The sequence below is a fragment of the Lineus longissimus genome, chromosome 8 (genome assembly GCF_910592395.1).
Source record: "Lineus longissimus chromosome 8, tnLinLong1.2, whole genome shotgun sequence".
Classification (NCBI taxonomy): domain Eukaryota; kingdom Metazoa; phylum Nemertea; class Pilidiophora; order Heteronemertea; family Lineidae; genus Lineus; species Lineus longissimus.
In genome coordinates this window covers 3881156-3902271 of record NC_088315.1, presented here as the reverse complement: position 1 = coordinate 3902271, position 21116 = coordinate 3881156, and the positions used below count along the sequence as shown (strand labels likewise).

At 36.9% G+C, this 21116-nt stretch overlaps 1 protein-coding gene across 1 annotated transcript in view; it reads right to left on the bottom strand.

The window, feature by feature from the left end:
* Positions 1 to 623: 623 nt before the first annotated feature.
* LOC135492863 (macrophage mannose receptor 1-like) overlaps positions 624 to 21116 on the bottom strand; it is a 35894-nt gene continuing 15401 nt past the window's right edge. The window contains exons 2-4 of the mRNA XM_064779552.1: positions 10940 to 11125; positions 8009 to 8479; positions 624 to 7620 (exon numbers count right to left, since the gene is read on the bottom strand). Coding sequence (XP_064635622.1) covers positions 7238 to 7620; positions 8009 to 8479; positions 10940 to 11125 — 1040 coding nt within the window. The 3' untranslated portion in view covers positions 624 to 7237. The remainder of the gene's footprint in view (positions 7621 to 8008; positions 8480 to 10939; positions 11126 to 21116) is intronic.

Below are 21116 nucleotides of genomic sequence, written 5' to 3'. Positions count from 1 at the left end.
TGGGGGCCTGTCATGCATTATGCATGGATAAGGTTGACGACTATGTCTAGGCCTAATTGTCTATGATTGACTGATATTTTATAACAAACGATGAATAAAAGAAGCCTAGTCATGTATGTTTATTACCGAAGTTTGCGGATGAAAATTTCCTTCGCCGTGAGCGATTTCTTACATCTTCCAGTACGCATCGAGGGATGCAGAGATCTTTGTGACGTCACCAGTTCTAAGCGGTTTTTTTATTCACGTGTGTGTTTGTCCTATGATCTCGTGCATCTAGTACCGAGCATAATACTTTATCGTCTATGGAATACAAAACAATCATAAAAACTAACTTTTTGCTTCCATTGAAGAGAAATAAAATATTTTAACGACCACAGCGCATTGCCAATTGATGACGTCATCCTCCACATTAAAAATGTTGGCTTCTGAACTAACTGGCAAATTGCTATCAATAAAGTCAGCTGGGACGAGACTGTCAGTTGGGAGGGTATAAATCGTGGAAGGAACGCACCCGATTTCCCGCGCTATTTGCACAGTGATTCCATGGTTTACATTGAATATTCCAAGGTTTATCAGTGTTTCCAAGGTTTCACTGATTCCAAGCTTTATCAACTACCGAACTATTTCATGTATCAACGAAAGATTGCTTCCATAAATATATATCATAGTCCCATTAAATCCTTGATATGTAATGGAAATCTTTCTTTTGACAGCAATTTATTTTGCCTGAAAATATTAAGATGTGTCAATTGTGTTAAAGCAATGGGTAAGAAATGAATAAATGGGGTTATAGTAGATCCTCTGCATGTAATGTACAGCATCGTCTTTTTTCTGGATGATCACCAAAGAATATGAATAATATTAGGAACATCACACTGTAAGGAAGTGAATAGGCATAAGTGTCGTCTTCTCTGTGTAATGAAAATCACTTTCATCAATCAATACTTGTCCTGCTTTCCCTTTTATATTGATATATGCCCATTTGCATATAAACACGCGGTTTACTACAATTAGCACTTGTAAAGGGGATGTTTATTGATACACGATGGCATAATTATAAACAAACCTCACCAAATGTGGATCAATTTTAAGTAATACATGTTTTCCAGCAATTTGCTGATAAAAAGAGGCCTATACATGACCATATTAACGCATGCATTAAACACTAAAAAGACAAAGGAACATATTATCTGCTGTTAACTGTTATACAACACCAAATAATCATTACGCTAAACAACAGTGATAAATAAGACATATATATCTAACTGATAATAAACGAGCTTTTAAATGTAAATATGGTTCGCCTTAATAGGGGGTACGTAAGCAATGTATTGGTAAACGTTGATATAGATTTTACCGACGCGATCAAAACAACAACTTTGGACACGGGTGCCAGCTGTAGCACAAGTTGAGGCTAGCTCAGAAATAGTTCACATTTGTTTACATTATGGCCTTTGGAAATGTTAGAGGAAAATCTATAACATTCAGGTGAAACATTAGTACTGCATATGCAAGGTAGCTCCAACATTTTCAAAAGTACACGTGTAAACTTCGTAATTTTCTGTCTTTTGAGGAAAGGAACTATTGCATTCCTACTACAACATAACGTGGAAACACTAGCACTGCACATGCAAGGTACATTTGTAGCCCTAGCAATTCCAGAAGTACACGTGAAAACTACGTGTCCGGCTTGTAAAGAAATGAACTATTGCATTCCCACTAACCTCAAGAAATGATACATTAATTACCGGTAACGGACTACCCTCTGATAAAAAAACCACGAGGGAATTACAGCAGCATTTTTTGAATGTAGTTATACGATTTTAGAATATCTGACAGTTTTTATCCCATAATGTAAAAACTTTTTCATCGTTTGATGAAGCATACACTTAAGCAATATGGCTTACGCGTAACATTATACATTATACGTTATTGTATTCATTGCGTAACGCCTACTGCCAAATGTAATCAAAATCTATTGGACCACACCCAAACCGATTGGCCTCGTGGTATCATCAAGTGATATATCATCAATGCATTAGATATATTGATGAAGGTTATGTTTCCAGGGTTGGTTATACAATATGATTCCTGCGGCACGATTCGGAGCACGATGTGGCAATATGGTACTGGTGGATTTATTTAACGCAAGATATGAATTAAACTTGTTTTTCTCCCTGTGGCGATTCGATTTGAACAGTTTCACAAGAAGTGTTTATGAAACTTTACTGCATTACTGGTAGATACGAAACAACGCCTTCAATAATTTGTAATGATCCTGTATGATCCAGAAAGAGGACCTTTTGTAAAATTCCGTCAGGTGCTTTCATGTCCTATCGCAGGCCTAAAATGTCCATTGCTTGTAATAGATTTCACCCGGACATTATTTGCATCCGATGACAGCAGAATACGGCTTACACGAAAGCAATCGTATCGAGGATCGTGTTCACGTTTCGTATAAATCTCAACCTTAACAAAATTTTTGTAAGATTTTACAAGTTCGTTATTAAGAAACTGAAGACGATTTTAAGTATGAATCTTGTATCAAGAATCACATTGGGATTTTCGACGTTGGCAACCAGATTTATGCACATGCATAGCGTAATAACGTTCATTAAAATTACCGGTTTGCAAGGTTTTCTTGTACTGATTACACCCGTGTCCATAGTGAACTCAAAATACTATAAAAGACTGCATGCTTAAGTTATGTATATGTAATCATATCACATAAAATTGAACGGCAAGTGCATCATCAGTCTAAGTCCACCTAAAACGAACGTAAAAACTCTGTGCCTCAGATTGGTCAATTAATAACAATATACATTTTATTAAAGAAAAAAATGATAAAAGGTTTCTGCGAGTTGAGGAAGTAAAGGATCCAGCACGGCCTATGGCCAAGTGCCACGAACGAACTGGCTGGACTGGTAACGCCTTAGTTGGATAAATCGTAAATTGGAACGCCATTTTATAAACTAATGCTCATCCTAACCTGGTAGTTCTATCGTACGGAAACATTCGTCAGGATATGTAAGGAGGTATAGGTGGCAGCACCGGTACTTTTTATCGTGATTGAATGTATAAGAGTCATGTAATTAGACGTCACCTACTGTGACCGCAATTAAATCATGATTTCTAGAGACCACGAAGGTGGCAGTACCGGTGCAAACTTTTGTGACCGATTAGTGGAGCCACCAGCAGAGCGAGAAGGGGCAGTGGGTCCAGTGCAATAGGCAAAACAAGTGATCACAGGAGAACAGAGACTAATTCTTCTCTCAGATTAGGATGAGCAAAATGTTTGTGTAAATTCGAATAAATGTATTAAACGCCTGGTTGATAATAGGTAGAAATACAATAAATATATGCTTATATACAAGACCATTGATTTAGAATCAATGACGAAAGACATGTGTTTTAAACGCCATTTTTAGGAGCTTAGCGTTGCCCTCAAAACAGAGAATCTGAAAATACTATTCATATCTTGGTACAATAACTACGAACAGACGAATGCGATTGTCTAATGATAGCATTCATTGTCTTTGGACTTAAAGCTTTTCTTATTAATTTATGTGTGATGAACTTCGGCAATACAGTATGATGCACAGGGCAACACTGTGTAATGCACTCGGCAACACCGTCACCAGCAGTCATTGAAAAGTTTAATTCCACATTGTGAGAAACCTCACTTACCTCCGCTTCTTCTCTTCACTAAAACCATTTCTGGACCAAAGATAGATCATTTCCGTTCTATGTTTCGAAGACAGCACCAAGAATACAATTAACTGAACACAAGCTGACAAAAATGCCGATCACAGCATACAATTTATGGTCCAGGAGTTCTATTACCCGGACAGGAATGTTGCATTGCATTATCACGATGTAGCCCGCAGCTAAGTGAGTAGGCCAAACGGCTGAATTTCGATATGATATTATGATACCATAACCATTAACTGAGTTAAATCAATTCACCAAATCAAGCTCTTTATATTTTTTGCCCCCCTGCAATGTGTTGGAATTCCAATGCAAAACCGCCTCAAAATAATAGCTGTATAGCACTTATTGGATGTCACTGATTTCAGACAACATGCGAATTATGAAAGAACAATCGCCATCGCCTTTATCTCCATTTAGAGAAAATAGTTAAACCTATGCCGATTAAGTACAAGACCCAAAAAGTTGTCATCGTTCAACTAACTGAACTTACAACCCTATCTAATATTCCGACACTCCCTTACCTTCCATTTTTTTCTTCTTGAACATAGGGCATCGTGAATGCCTTACATCTTCAGAGTGGTACATTGCCAAAAATACTGTCCGACAATAGATCTCCTGCACCGAACGCCATAATGGTGATTTTCCGAAATTTGAAAAATTACAAATACTTGCACAAATGCCTTTTTGTAATATTCACAAATATTGGCACTTCTTGCAAAAACAAAGGCTCACTTTGCATTATGTATTTTACCAATAATAACATGATCTACAAAATACCTATTGAGCAATAAAACGACACCAAATGTATTGAAACATAATCTGGTATGAATAACAGCAGTTGGGTAAAAATTGATTTGAAAAATGTTTTCAATTGCCACACAGCTGCTGGAGAATGGCACATTTCTTACGAACTTTAGCCAAATTAAGTTATATTTGCTGTTAGTTTCGAAATACAATGATATAAGTTTTTAAAATTTCTATCGATTTCAGTTGCAATGGAAGTCATTTTCATGCCCTGTGTTCGATCTGCATGAACAAAAAATATTTCTTCATCCGACAATCGATACATAATGTACCGATTGCCAAAAACCTATTTTCGGGAAAATCTAAATCCCCACTCAATCATTACGTCATTCAAATATCACCCGGCATCAGATATTCAGATGCACCAAAGTTTGCATAATAATTCTTTGTATTAACGATTGACTCCTTAATTGTAACTTTCAATACAGGGCCCCCTGTGGCGAAATGAAAAAGATAAAATCGGTCCGTAAACTGCCAAATTTTTGCTGGGTGTTTTATTTTCGCGGATTTCGCGAATAACCAAGTTTCGCGAAAATAGGAATTACGTAAAAACTATTTCTTCATTGGAAAATTGAAAATATAGTTCGTTATCCGCAAAAATTTATATCGTTAATTTTTTCATAAATAATCTCGAATCTCAAAAATAACGAAAATGTTGCGGTCTACAGGTATCAATAGATTTAAACGAAATCATTACATGGATTAGAAGGTAAAAAGAGATTGGATAGAGGTTAGCTTGAGTAGTGCATCATTAGTATACAAGCTATCTGATATCACCTTCGTTAATTTGGTTCATTATTTAACGAATTGGTTCAATAGAAAAAAGACAAGAATCGTACATATAAAATTATCGCCGAGTTAAGTTAAAAAGGAAGTATATATAAACATTTATTTCTACATACACCACATTCAATACAATGATTAAGTCTAGCATTATTGGCTCGGTTCAATCTCATTGTAATAGGCCTCTTGGCTTCGTATAAGGTGCGCAGGGCGTCCGATGAGTTTCATATTTCAGTCTTTACTCTTAAGGTACGTGGCCCAACTCAAAAATCAAGATGTTAATTCTCGGCCCTGAATAGCACCCGAGCATACTCACCATCAAACCACTTTTTTAGATATATTATTTGATAAAGCCAAACAAAGTCATTAAAACGTGTTTTTTTCGACTATTTTTAACTTTCGGCATGACGAACATGAAGAAGCGCAAACTTATCCAAAAATCATAATTAGTATAGGCCTGAAACTATGAGTAGTTTCATTCAGAAACTACCAGGTAAAAAACTGGTTCGGACAATATATGATTAACCTAGTGTGTGAATCATCTGGATCTGATGTGCAATATACAGTCAAATATAGTAGAAATCATAAATGTGATTACGGTCTTTATGGTAAGATATTTTGTCTTGTTTCAGAATATAATGCTACGTTATGTACATAAAATGTACAGCAGTGCAACGAACTTTAAACTACGTAGTTTAATTAGATATGGAGTGACCAGTAGTGCACTGCATGTAGTCCTGTCGAATCGCAGATTCACACTGAGCACCATTACAGACATAAAGGCTAAAATAAAATAGCACAACGACTTTTTCCAAGCAGCTTACTAAGCTTTTTGAAATTAAATCCACGGTATGCTTTCTTTATAAGATTTAATGACAACCTCATTTCTTTAGTCATTTCTGGTAATTTACTTAACATTTTCAATCCCTCGGCGGATATTTCAATACATTACCTTTATCGCCCAGGTTTGTATAGGTTTTGTTGTAAAACGAACAGGTTGATGAAAAAATAGTTTGATCAAGTAACGACAACATTGATATTTAGTACATGTATTGCCACTAGCTTGTCTCAGAAGTGGGTATTTTAAAATATATTTAAGGTAAAAGAAACTAGATTGATAAGTTTCTCTGTGGACCTTCCGCTCCTTCAAAAGGCAAAAAAACTAATAGACATGGCTTCAATAGGAGAACCATGAAACATAAAATACATGGCTCCACTCAGCAGATCCACACGTAAGGCCGAACAAGTAAATAAATGCTATGGTGATTTAAAATAGTCATAGAGACCTTGGCCAATGCAAGCAACAGTAAAGCCAGGAGGTATACTAACAAAAGAAGGCTTGAAATTGAAAGACCCCCAAAAAAAAATTTTTTTTTTTTAAATAAAATATTATTTTAGTTTCAAAGATTCACTAGTAAATGATGAAGTTTATTGTGGTTTAAATTATTTTGTCACTTTTCAAAATCGCTAAAATCAACCATTTCCAAAAGAAAAAGTCAAGAATCCCTATCGAAAGGGATCGGATGTATAATTGACAGTTTTTCGCAAATACGACTTTGCATTTTAGCAAAGCTGAATGAATAGTTAGGTGTCTGATACTTAACAAGTTGATACACACATCACACTATTCGTAATTCACATGTTTTAATCAAGATAGGCGAGGGGAGAGAATCAGCTAATCGAAAGACACATGACAGCCTTTGATTATCCAGAGTTTGAGGTCACGCACGGTCATTAGCTTATTAATTAATTCGTTGCTCGGTCAATGTACATTTCTGTTCTTCTGCTTGGTCGGTCTGATTGCTTTTTAGCAACTTTCCAAATCAATTCATCAATAGATATCTAAATTGAAGCCTTAATGAAACACGATAGATGCAATCTGTACTCTAAAAAGATTTACCTCTTGATTAAACCATGCTTTCTACACCAAAACAACCGATCAACTCCAAGCCAGGCAGACATTCAACAGCGCTAAAACCACCACTGCAAAAGAAGCGCTGACATCATATCTAAAATTAGGCGCATCACATGTCCGGAGACCCATTTTCGTCGGATCATTTGGCGACCAATCAGCTTTTAGTTGAATTTCACATATTGCTTGTCGTTTGACGTTACATACACTTCCGAGCCACTTGAGGTCGTTGTGGTCGACGTAAAGGCAGTTTCTTGATGTGTCCTTGTGCGGTTCGCCACTCCCCCAGTTGCTGAATCTGCTCTGGTTCAAGAGCTTGTTATCCGAGAGCCAGACCCAGACTGCACCGTACTGGGTGCGCCAGTCAAAACGGTCGGCGCCGATCCAAAAGCCATTCAAAGGGACGTCATCTGAAAATAGTAAGAGTTGTGAATCTGAACCGAACTCTAAAAGTCCTTCAACCCGAATTGTACACGTACATGCAGCTTTGTAAGTAGACGCAGATTTCTGGAACTATGTTGTCCTCACCAGTGCTAATGCATAGCCGCTGCTATAGTTTCGCTCAAGTTTTGCATGTTCTGGTTTGCAGAGATGCACTGAGTTATCAAAACACATGTATTTGGATCTTCTACTTCCTGGCATCCTGACCACGACGATTCATTTGATCGGTTCAAATGTTGATTGTATATGATATCCTCGAGGATCGTCTAGCCAAAATAATAAAGCCGCTCCTATTAATATCAGTTGACGTGTTTAAGAAATACTTACAGATCAACCATTAATATTTCAAATACTTACATAAGTTAGTTTTGATATAGTCTAACAAGAACTCATTCTCCTCCTTCGACTCGATTTTGACCAGATCGCCCATGTGCTTGCTGCAATCCAGCCTCGCGTCACTATGGCGCTGATGCGTGTACAGGAACTTGTAACACGACGTCCCGAACCGGATGAAACCAGCCGGACATGGTGGATAACGCTCCTTGGTAGTGGTAAACCAGGCATGCTTCCGGATGATCTGGCAGAAGTAGGAGAGTTCCGAATTGCAGTTTCTCGGCATCCATTTCAGATTGTTGTATGTTGCGCTCAGGCAGTATCTCTTCTCCTCTGCGACTGATTTCTGGCCCTCCCAGTTCGTGTATTGGTAGGCGTCTAGCAGTTTTGTTCTGTTGCTTAGCCAGACCCATTTCCTTTCTGGCCAGAGGTGTGGGTTCTCTTGCTTGAAGCCGCCCAGCCATATGTCAGTGCGGGTGTGGTCCACGAAGTAACCTGGAGTGAACAATGTGCTGGTGGTGTACCAATTTAAGGAAATCTTGTCACAGTACCGTCCGTATTCAATGTTCTCATTTTGGACACTTACGGAGCTGCATATCTTATTATTTTTCATGCCCAAGTTCAGTATCTAAATTTCTCCGATATAATTTGCTTTCAAGCTCGTCTAACACATGACGAATGACCTTACACGTTGGAAGCGTTACCGCTTTGGAAATTAGTCCGTATACACGTTTAGAATGATAACCACATAGTGCGAGTGTCGAATTCAAAGAAATGAATTCATACATTTTTCAAATATTGTCAGAAATGTTAAAAGATATTGTCACAAATGTTAAAAAAGATGAATCCTGATGGAAATTGCATCATATTCTAATATTGTGTCGAGACATTAATAATTCCTTCACGGCAAAAATTTCATTGTAACTATAATATCAATTATTCTTTAAAATAATCGATCAGCTTAAAATAGCATGGATTATTCGAGGCATACGATAGTTTTTACCGATTCCTTTGAAGATAACGCGCATGTTCCTCAGGGCACTGCGTTCTTCTGTAAGATGGTTGAACACAAATAATTTTTCTGTGAATGAACTTCAGCGCCGAAATGCGCACTGGGTGGTTTTGCTGTGTTAAGTTAAGCGAGCTGATAAATTCTCAAAAAATAACTTTAATTTCAAACTTAAAATTGCAAGACCAAATACTTTCGATTCACTTAAACATGTTGAAGTCAAGTGACAACCAGACATAATCAAATGAACTGGTCAGAGTACCAGGCCTATAACAATGATGACGAGTGGCAATCGAGACTGACCTCCATCCGAGACAAAGCCTCCGAGGCCAAGAGACGGAAGTCTCGAGAAATAAGGATTTCACGCTTTTGCAACCTGATTAATTCAATTGCGCATTGATGTTGGGCGTGTGGGTGCCGCAGTGGATACGAATGATCTGAATTAACATCGATGCTGGAATTTGTGATATATATCTAGTGACAACAGTATATCATTACTCTCTGGAGGCGCCTTGAAAGCGCTCGGCTGACTTTGCCTCCTTGAGATTTCATCATTGGTTCAGTTAATAACTCGATCATGTGTGTGTCACGATGCCATTATTAATAGTTGGTACTGGATAAAGGCGATTTTCCAAAAGAACATCCATACACTGATATCACTGATAGTGCCAGTGCCATTGAGAACATAAATCACTTCAGGCGCCATTCTCTGACTTCATTTTTGGTCACGCCACTGATGACTGACAAACATGACACGAGCGATTGATCTTGTAGTTAGTAAAACGTATCAGAATGATTAATCAATATAAACACATCTTATCGAGTCTAACTGATCTAGTGCAGTAACATACGATAAATTAATTTGAACACAATCATTTTCCGTTCATATTTCAGTGTATTGGAATTCGTAAATAAAGTTTTGGTCACGCCGCAGGGTGGTTCTGTAATGATTCAATAATATTCTAGAACATTCTGCGAATTCCGATATTCTAGCTTTGTTCGTTTTTATCAGTAAAAAACGTGCCATGATTCTCAATTTTATTGGTAATATTTCATCAGCTAGGTATGTCAGAGAATGCCATGTTATATTGTACAATGTATTATCTCTGTGGTTGAAAGTATCTCTCCGTGGTTGAGCTTACCCTTTGTGATGATACTAATGCTCATGCTGAAACGAGTCACTAATTGTTAAACTTAAAGAAGAAGAATTCTTTGCCCGAAACAAAGCCTTCCGCTTCATTCAATGATCAGTAGTCAGCGCAGGAAAGTCAAGCTTTTTACATCGAAATACTAATTAAGGAGAGCGAGCGAGGGAGGGAGGGGGTCATAAAACCTGGTAGCAAGAAACCCTAACCTCTCTTGAATATGTTGCCCCTGTTGTGGTTTTTGATTGGCTTTAAGTTTAAGTATAGTGAACGATTTCAGCATCAGCACACCTGACACGATGTGCTTCAAAATCAGTCTTCTCCCGGAACGAAATCTTAAGCTCTAATTAGTAATTAACAGTCAGTGCACGAAAATGAGAGTTTGACGTCGAAATACTAATTTCAGAGAGCGAAATGTTTTTCTTAAGCTTTCTTCAATTAGCATTCAGTGCCCGCACCGTGGTATCCTCACCATGCCAACCGACGAGAAAAATGTACTGGTTCCAAAAAAAGGAATTTCACTGGTGACATTTTCATCTCATCAGCTTGTCAGAGAGATGATTTCTAACTTATCTTCAAGGTGGTTTGTTTGAGGAGAGGAAGTCAGCATTTTTTGAGTTACTATCGGGATACTAAGTATATTGCTTAACCCACGATTCCAATCGGACATAGTAGAATGACGGTATATACATGTATCGTGGGGAATGAGTTTGAGGGAGATAAACATATTTTTAAAACGTCCTCTGTGGCTCTCAAATTCGACACGATACAGAGATTTAGAACGGTGACGTGTATACTTACGCAGATTTGTTTGCATATAATCTAGAAGAAGCTGCGTCTGTGTCTTAGTTTGGAGTTCTATCAGACTGCCCATGTTCTGGGCGCAAACCATTCTTGCGTCGTTGTACCATTTGAAGCCATTGATGAATTTATAGCATGATGATCGAATGGTGAAATAGTCGGATGGACATTCAGGGAGGTATGCATCTGGAGATAGAAGAAGTATAACAATTTGTTAAGACTATAGGGTAGCACAGAGTGTTGCGTACTGAGTGAGAAGGGTTATCCGTGATACGTTTTGTCATCAAAACAGAGGAATGTTGGGCTGAACTATTTAGTCCTTTTGTTGTTTGAAAAGGAACTCGTTGGCCCCAACAGTCCTGAGAGGAATGTTGGGTTCCACTTATAAAAAGAGCCTTGTGTTGTTTGAAAAGAAACTCTTAGGCCTCAACAATTTTGGGACGAAATCTGGGCTCCAGTAAAAAAGCCTTTATTGTTTGAAAAGGCTGATGGTGTTGGCATTGAAAAATGTTTTCGATGAACTCATGAACAAAGAATTATGTTTGTGATGAATCCTTCTAAGAAAGGAGATTTTTTTCTTAAATCCTGTGAAAGTGACTTCCGTATGACAGTCTAGCTATACACGTATAACGATTTGCGTTGGAAAATCTTAAATCTAATATATCTTATAACTCTAATATCTCATATAATACATCTTATATCTCTTAAATCTAAGAGAATCTGTTTGGTGAAAGAAACATGATGTTATAGAAATTCTTTCATTGGCTGCATAGAAAAGAGATCTGTTTCCCGTTTATAGCAATACAAATGAACCAAAGACACAAACATTAAAATGTCATACTTTTTCTTATAATTTTTCACACACTGAATACCTTTAAGGAATAAAGAACTAATGCACATTGCACATCGCACAGTCGTACTATTCTTCTAAATGGGCCGTCTTTTTAAAAAATATTACCTGAAGTGCCACGCACAATGGAAAATGGGTTTTTATGGTTACCTTGCTTCCTCAGGTAAGTAATATGTGCTGTACACGATGCCTGTAAATGAGGCGGGGTGATTCACCTTAGAGCTCGACATCATTTTTACAAATAGTCACATCAAAATAATGTATCAAACGGATTTTCCTCCCCTTTCCAAATCAAAATTTTCGAATTTTTATTCATCCTCAACTAAATAAATCGTATGTTCCTTCACGGATATCGCGTTTAAGGTACATGTAAGCTAAATTAGCTGAAGACACAGAATGGAAATAAAATGATCGATGTAAATAAGAAGATAAAGGGAGGCATCTGAAATACCAGTGCTATAAAAACTTAACGTTTACACTTTATAGAATCAACGTTCGCTCCCGCCCCTGTTCGCTACTTCCGGATCGAAAGGAAATCGCATAACAGCGGAATCGATTCTCGGAAAAAGAATTAATGCGAACTGGTGGAGAGAAATTAGTGCGTTTTTCAGAGGATGTTTACCCGTGTTTGTACAATAACATCGTCAAGAGCTCCAGGTAGGATGCATGAGGAAAATTTAATGCCAAACATATGTTTTCATCATACCAAATGCAGACGAAGAATGGACGCAAAAGAAAACATTTTCGTGCCAAATGAAGAATGGACAGACGGGCATTTTTGAACCGTCAGCATATTTGTTCATCAGAGCTTCCTGTCTGCTCTGAGTCAATCCGTTCTTATCTTGATTGTGATTGTTCTGTCAGGATAATGCCAGCTCCGATTGCAGAAATGACACACCCACCTTTTCTTATGGGTAACGAGGTACGTGTAACAATCATAAGACGGAGTACGAATAGATGCACTTTAATAGTGTGTTTCTTATGCCTGGCAGTGAAACACATGCTTTCTAAGGCCTGTTATTGCCTTATAAAGCCTCGCTGTACGTAAAACTACCAAATTTATACGCATCTTAATTTTTACGATTAACGAAAGTGTCTGAAAAATAGCGATTTTTTAAAGGACTACGAATGTTCTTTTGGTTTTTCCAATAAAAATACAATTGCCAAACTAGGTTATCTGCGAAAAAAAACACTCGCAGTTACAGTTTATCAATGAGACTGAAATTCTTGTTTTTAAGGCTTTGTCTTTGTGTGTAGCCGTTGTATTAAGGTACTAGATAAACGGTAAGAACAACACCCAAGGCGATTTGAGATTGCGATTTGTCAGACTGGACTATGCATTCTCAAGAACCTGTTGATAATCTTGTGGCCTTCCAGTTTTTTTAGTAACAATTACTTTGTTTAAAATCTATGTAATGTCGAGAATTTGTTAATACCTTGTAGTACTTTCAATGCTATAATAGATATACATGAAGCCTTCTAGCTTTTTCCCAATGCGAGAGAATTGTATGATCTCCAGAATCATTGTTGTGAGTAGTAACAATTAATTCAGTGTTACAGCAAACTGCAAAAATAGCACCCACTGCATTCTAGTATTTTGATTTATCAGAGTACTAAGATGCCAATTGAAAAAAAACGATACAATAGAAATATCAGATGCGTTTCTTATATAAGTCGATGTATTGTGTGCTGGGAACCGAACATTCTTTAATGATTCCATTAAGGTGATCGTCTTCAAGAAGCCTAGCACTGTTAGGATACGGTGAAATTTCATGCTAAATAGGAACAATATGGTTAGTAATGTCAGCTGCAGGTTTTGATATCTTTGATTTGTATTAGTTTATCACTGTTATCTTCATTCAAAGACAGTTTTCTTGTGAAAATTTAACAGTTTACCATTTAGCATTTTCTCTCATCTGTTCGAACCAAAGAAGATTAAATGCGTATCACAAAAGCCATTCAGAACCCCAACGATTATTTTGTTCACGTGCAACAAAGTCAATCTCCTTACCCATGGGATAATACGTCATCGGCTGCAACATGTCGTTCTGCCATAAATGGTAAGCAACAAAAAGCTATTATGTTATTTTGATTGACAGGGTTACAACGGTGAAGCTAAGATGCTTTGCTTGATATCGTATGATTGATAGACGACCTGATAAGTTTCGTATCATTCTCCGAGTAATGCTCGTTATTATATACATGATGACAAAGGCTTTCCTGCGCAGCCATTCCTATTTGAAAATGTCATCGCATACATCTTAAGCTTCCTAAAATCGTGTTAATACATGTAGATTATCATCATTCGGTCGTCTGCCGAATTACTACTAAAGATACGGCGCATGATAACATGGCAGGATCAGGCTATTGTTCCCAAAACTTTCAGATTCCTGCTTAGTAAAACAAATTTAATTCATCATCGTGGTTATATCGGAGAGTCACCAGCGCGAGCTTTCCAATGAATGGCCTTTAAACAGGTTCCGATATTTTTTAATTTGGATATTTTTTGTGTCCATCGAACCGGCAACTACAGATGTGGCCAGATGGTCAGTATGAAGGTCATCAAAAGATTGCTAAAAAAGTTTATTTCCCTTCTGTACTGGGCAGAATCCCCCTGAAAGATGATCAATATTTTCCTATATCTACACAGTACATTACCCAGTACAAGCACTGCTATCGATTCAGCGAGAAGTTGTATTCAATCACTAGCATAACGAACGACGAGGGAGAAGAATTTCATGGCTTAATACCCAGAATGGAAAATTCGAGTACGCTTCAGACTATGTATATTGATCAGAAACCTCTAACGTTTTTGTGACTGCTAGTGACCTTTAGTTTATACGCTAAGTTATCTTTGCCACGATTCCAATGCTGATATGCAAGTCTCCAGTGTTATTTACAAAACACGGTTAAAGATAGTGGCCTTTTTGAGCGTGCACACAGGAGACATCTGATCAATGACAGTGTGGTATTCCTTGCAACCAAATGAAAAGGCACGACCGATTGTCATATCACTTACACATGCATTTCAAAGCATATGATGCGGTGCTTCATGCTCTACAGTTAATAAAGCACATCGATGATAAATTATTTGATAACTAATGATAAAATTTCCAGTGAATAATTTTTAACCATTTTCGTCACAAGAATTAATGAAGACTAGCCTTTATTAATCCCTGCTGATATCTTGGTTAGGTAACATGTAGTAGAAAAGAAATGATACAATTACGATTTGAAATTTTAGATAGCTTTTAAATAGATTGGGAAGACCCAGTTGATGAAAATTAAGTCCGTTGCTAAAACATTAGTCTCAGGAGTAAAAACTCATATTTAAAAAAAAAGAAGTTTAATATGATAAGATATTAAAACTGGTTTTAATTTCTAAGATATCAATCTCGCGATTGAAATTTAAAAACTGAGTCACACACGTTGAGATTGAAATTTTTAAATTCACCACCACTGAGAAAATGAAATTCGAAGAGAAGGTGACAGTGCCTTTTCTTCGGCATTCACATTCATGCACTTTTGCAACCAACTCTGATAACAGGAAACTAATGTTATCATTTTAAACTGAAATGTTTTCGATATAGATATAATATTCTCTTACATATCACAGCCACAAAATTCTTGTCCAAGATAACGTGTCATCTCTTTCATCCACATGATCGCTCAGCGTTATTCCTTTGTGAATTTTTAAAGTACTGCCATCAGTTTCCTTTTCTTCATGCCTCAGTGCTCTTGAGTGGAGCAGCCATTTATTCTTTCACATTGAAAAGTACTCTAAAGTAGTTTCTTATTATCATACTTGATTTCCTTGCGATACAATTAAGCTCACTTACATGTATGAGCGGGAGTTTGTTTAAACAATATATCTAGGGATAGAAACATACAATACCAAGATTACTACCAAGTTGTTAACAAACAATCATAAAATACGTTCCTCCTCCTTGGTGTTCATCTGGAGACAAAATGTGTGCACATTGCATTAACTATAACGACATTTTCATTATATTCAAGAAAAGCCTATTATAACTCAGAATAATCGCATATTACTTAAAAATTTTTAAAATTCTTGGAACCACAACATTCACAATAGGCTATGTAACTGCAAATGAATAGTATTAATATTTACCCTGTCTACCAACTACTGTATATTAATAAAATGACATAATTTCAGTACCAGAGCTATTAAGTAATGTTATTCTTAATATCTTCATTATCCAAGAAACTGCCCTCAGGTTGAACACTTTTCAAATCTATTTTCAATTGTTACAGATTGAAGTTCTTTCTTTCTTCTTTTCTTGACTAATTGCCTTTCACTATTTCTATTTTTGTATAACTTTCACCAAAGTTATACTGAAAACAACAAAGAATAGGTAGCAAATATTACCAAAAAAGGCACCACAATTCCCTGCTTGGAATTTTTTTATCACAGGCTTCGGTACTCCTAGTTTTTTTCTCACCAGCTCATGGTAGGATGCATCTGGTAGAAAAATGAACAAAACCGTATTATAGAAGCCACTTCTTTAAAATGAGCTATCCCAGGGGAACATGGATGCGAGGAAAATAATTAAAAAGCATGTCGATATAGCAGAGAATGGGCAGATTTCATCAGAGTCGTTCTTGCGAAAAGAAATAATTTCAGCTCTGTAGCAGAATGCTGCTTTTCCTCATTTCTCAATTGTTTGGGAAGCCCAAGGCTTGGTGCAAGCTTTGTACAGTTCTAAACGGCTGATATATCCTTTGTTCATTTGTGGAAGCGTTAATGTTGCGTGAACTAATTTACTTAAATGGCAAGATCGACTTAAAGCTGACATGTCAAATAATACTTTCCCGGGTAAGGCCAAATTTAAGAACTCTTGGGAGCGTTCGTGACGGGGATTGGGATCTTCTACCGAATATACCTATTACCCCCGGTGTACAGCAGGTTACAGAATGAAACTTAGCAAAGCTTATATATGTCGGTCTTCAGAGAAAACATTGGCCGGAGTAGCTACACAAAGCATTCTCACATGCATCTAGTTTCCAAAACAACTCTTCGTGGCAAAGACGTTGTGCACTGATCTAAATTGATAAAGGCACTGACAGACTAACCAACACTGTCTAGAATTGACTCAATGACATTCTAGAAAGTTCTAATTGATGTAATCTGACTTTTCCTTTGATACGTTAGCTTAGGGCTGATGAGCTATTCGGTGTCAAAGCAGCATGTACTGACTTAAAATCAATACACGTAATGAACATGATGAACAGTACTTTTGTGATGTTGGAGTTTCACGGTTCGTATTTGAAATGATACCGGGAGGGGCCAGCTCATACCACAAAGCATCTGATGAAGAAAAAGCTAAAGGCATAACCTCGATCAATACCTATAAAGAGTACAAACATTGTGTTATATACATAGTTGTAACACAAGCGATAATTTATTTATTCTCGGTATCATCTATAACACTATTGATTTACTAAATATATCATCCATCGAATGTCCGCATCTCTATGATTAAACTGATCAACTTATCAGATATTGATTGCTTGTTTTTTAAATAACACGATAATGAAAGACCGAATAGCACTGTTCACTTCTTTGCCAGAGGCTTAATACCAGTATTGTCTTCTGATCAAACTGATCCCAATTTAAAGAAAATATACATCAAAAAAAGTGATAGTAGCATCTTCACGAAACAAGGAGCAACTGGGCCCAGGTAGATTAGGACATCAAATGAATGAATTCTCTGCTGGTCTGAATCCTTGCTAGAGGTGAAGTTGGACCAAACATTGGCATCTACTGAACTCGAACTGATCACACTAACGCATCAAACAAACTATCATCTGTCATTACTTGCCAACGGCGTAGAATTAATGATCGAACTATGGTGTCCTCTACTGACAAGACCGAATCTCATCGCAGGGTTGACTGGTTTTGGATTCACCATGCTTTGTAATCCTAGCCTCTGGTACTACTTTTGAAATATTCAATACGTTTTTATGCAATAATGATATATTTTATAAACTATTAGTACCTTTTATATTTGATACTAACATTCCTTAACTAGTTTGTAAGGTAACAGTTTTTGCCGGAGGTGTTTATTCAGAAGGTGATAGCATTTTAATAAATGTGATACAGAGATGGCTAAATTATAGACTACCCTGGAAAGGAGGGCATTTGATAACAAGATAATGGACCTTAAGTCAATAAACCATCGATTTATTTGTAAATGATTTTCGTTCATAGTTTAGAACCATCTGACGATTCAACTCTGGATTGTGATGAAAATCCAAAGCGATGTTAAAGTTTAGACTTACCTGTAGCTTCTAATTATTTATTGATTTATTTTGAATATAATTATATCAATTATATCTTGAAACCGATGATTATAAGAAACCAGTGGTCATTCAAACTTTTCAACTCTGTAACCTATCAATATTTACACAGTCATGTTATTCAGTACTAATGTCACTTTTTAAAACAGCAATATCTGATAGTTGCCTACAAAGGTCATATCAAGGTAAATAGGTATAATTATTAAATGTAGATTATCAAAAAATCAGATAACTATTATGATTAGTGTCTGGAACTGTTTCATAAAGAAAGAAACGGTAGTCATTCAAATTTTGTAACATTGTAAAGCTACGTGACTGTCGACATCATACTGAAAATAGTTTTCTGAAATTATACTCTGTCGTTAGAACATACTATGAGAATATTATTGATTAAGATGATTATATATATATATTTATACATGATGAAGATTATTGATGTAAGTAAACAAATTGGCATCCAACCTTTGTAACATAATAGGTTAGGTGACAATCTTGTATATCATTATTCAATACTTATGAGCTTTTCAAAAAGCATCTCTGTTGAATTTCCTTACGATTAAAATTTAATGCTATTAATTCTTTTTCATATTTGGTATTTCACACTGGCAGACAGTTCTGACAAAGTAATCGTGGAATAGAAATGAATTACATAAAAAAAGATGGGTAGATTAATTATAGGACCACCTACGTTCATATAGGGTTAGAGCTGTGCTATGTTGAATTTTAGCGGAGAATTTATTGGATGATGTGGATGTCGTTTTAACCGACACCGAGACAGAGAAGAAAGAATTGAGCCAGTTGGAGCGGGAAAGTCAATGGGAACCTTACCTTATAAACAGTGAACCTCTGACTAAACTGTCAAAGTAAAAGGCTTCACCGATGCAACTCAACGAATTCCATCGTTGGATATACAAACGTCAGATCCACTGGAGAACAAACATATGTGTTCTCTGTCGATAAAAACAAACACCAGGTATGCCACTGGCAACTATTGAATGAGAAACCATTTTTCATCAACAGAACTTTGAAGACACTAGCACTGAGTGCAGCAATGATGATGCTAGGCAACATACGATGAAAATAAGATTGTGACATGAGAGACTCATACATAACATTAGTTTGAGAAATGAAATGATCGTACGCCACAGGAATGCAGTTATGTTTACATGTAATCAGACAAGAATTCAACATTAACCGTCCATGTTATCAGTGAACTACATGACCAGATTTGGTGGAAGAAGTTTTGAGGAAAGCACCAACTGCTCATTTATCAACATTATTGATTTTCAGTTTTTAAGTCTGATTCAAATGCTATGTAAGTAAAAGTGCTTGTCCGCGCCACAATCGATTTGTCAGTGTCGGATATTTACCGCATACTGGTTGGACTTCGATAGACCTCTCTTGCCCAATCCGGTCATCAACAAAATACATTTTCCGTTCGGATTTATGTTAATGAGGACGATGTTGAGAGTGCAACCTGACGTTCAAGATTCCCTACCGAATCTTGCAAATCATCTATCGATTTAATGTAAGCGAGAAGCTAATTATTGAAAATCCCTAATTATAGCAACCAGTGCTCTTTTAGCTTGAGAAACATCAAAGAAGTTGCTCGGTCATTATCGATAGTCGATAAATAGCGCTCATTAGTTCATGAAATGAGATAGCATCATAGTAAGCGACCATGGTACGTTTCTCTCGAAATAGATTATTCCTAAGATATTGAACTTTCAGAGAATGTGCCGGAATGTGATGACGTATGTTTTTCTATTGACCATTTTAAAATAATTGAACATCGTTATGAAGTAATTAAAGATACGCGTACATTGACGAGCGAAAGAAGCGTTTTTAACGTGCCATTTTTCCAATTTGGACGTGGTATGGAAAGAAAAAATCAACTAGAACAGAAAATGTCGAATGACGCAAGTTAAGCTGCTTGATTGGGTATCACGTCCTTTCACAAAAAGAAGAGAATGACTTCGTCTTAGTACTATGTGTGCAAATAAGAGACATTTGTCAATTAAGCTGATATCAGAAGCATTGCTTTGATCTGCTTGATCTAATCGTGCGATATCTAATGCTAACTTCGGAGACAGGGACATGAAGAGGGTTTTTTTCCTTGATCTAATTACGCATTATCGAAAGAATCCTTCGGAGACTGGGACATGAGGAGTTTTTGTTTTACTTAATGGAGGAACGCAATGTTTTTATGGGTTAGGGAAGAACTCAAGTAAGCGCAATTTCCTTTATATTCCGTGCTTTCCGTGCATTCCGTGGACCAACGCAAGTACCTGGGGTCAAAGCCAGAAGCTAGTCGAAGACAGGAAACTGATCTTCGATCACGTATCGACTTTCGCTACTATTAGGCAACCAACGAAGTTGTCGAACTCAAAAGTAGCTGAAGGCGAGAGCAAACTGCGCAATTACAATTATTACAGTATTGTAATGCAGTGCTGAGACATGATCGAGAGAGGCAGCTTAAGGGTGCCTTTTAAAACCAAGTACAAAAGACTAAAATCCGAGAAAGAAAGAAAAAATGAAAATGTCAATGCGATGCGATGCACAAAGGAACATAATCTTAAGAGGCATTCAGCCGTAAATCAAGCTGATCAATGCGGCATCAGTGACTCACTGAACCAGTGTAGTTCTTTGGAAACATAAACACACACCTGACACGAGCACGAAATGTCATCATGGATGATCAATCATCGCCCCAATGAATCAATTGACATGCCTAAGGAATCGGAACATTCTGCACGACTGCCTGGCTCCACCTGAATCGATTTCAATTTTCACCTAAGTGATTTATTTTACATGGTGTTATCAGTGCTAGCTCAGCTGTATGCTTCAATTTCCTCTTTCTGACTTCAAGGTTGTCAACCAGAATGAGTTTGCACCTTATCTTTTTCCGTTCAATCACGGCACGTGAAATTCCATCATGAATTTAAGTAATTTGTGAGACCGGGTGTACAAAGGTAGTGATTTTCAATCAGAAAATGTAATAACATT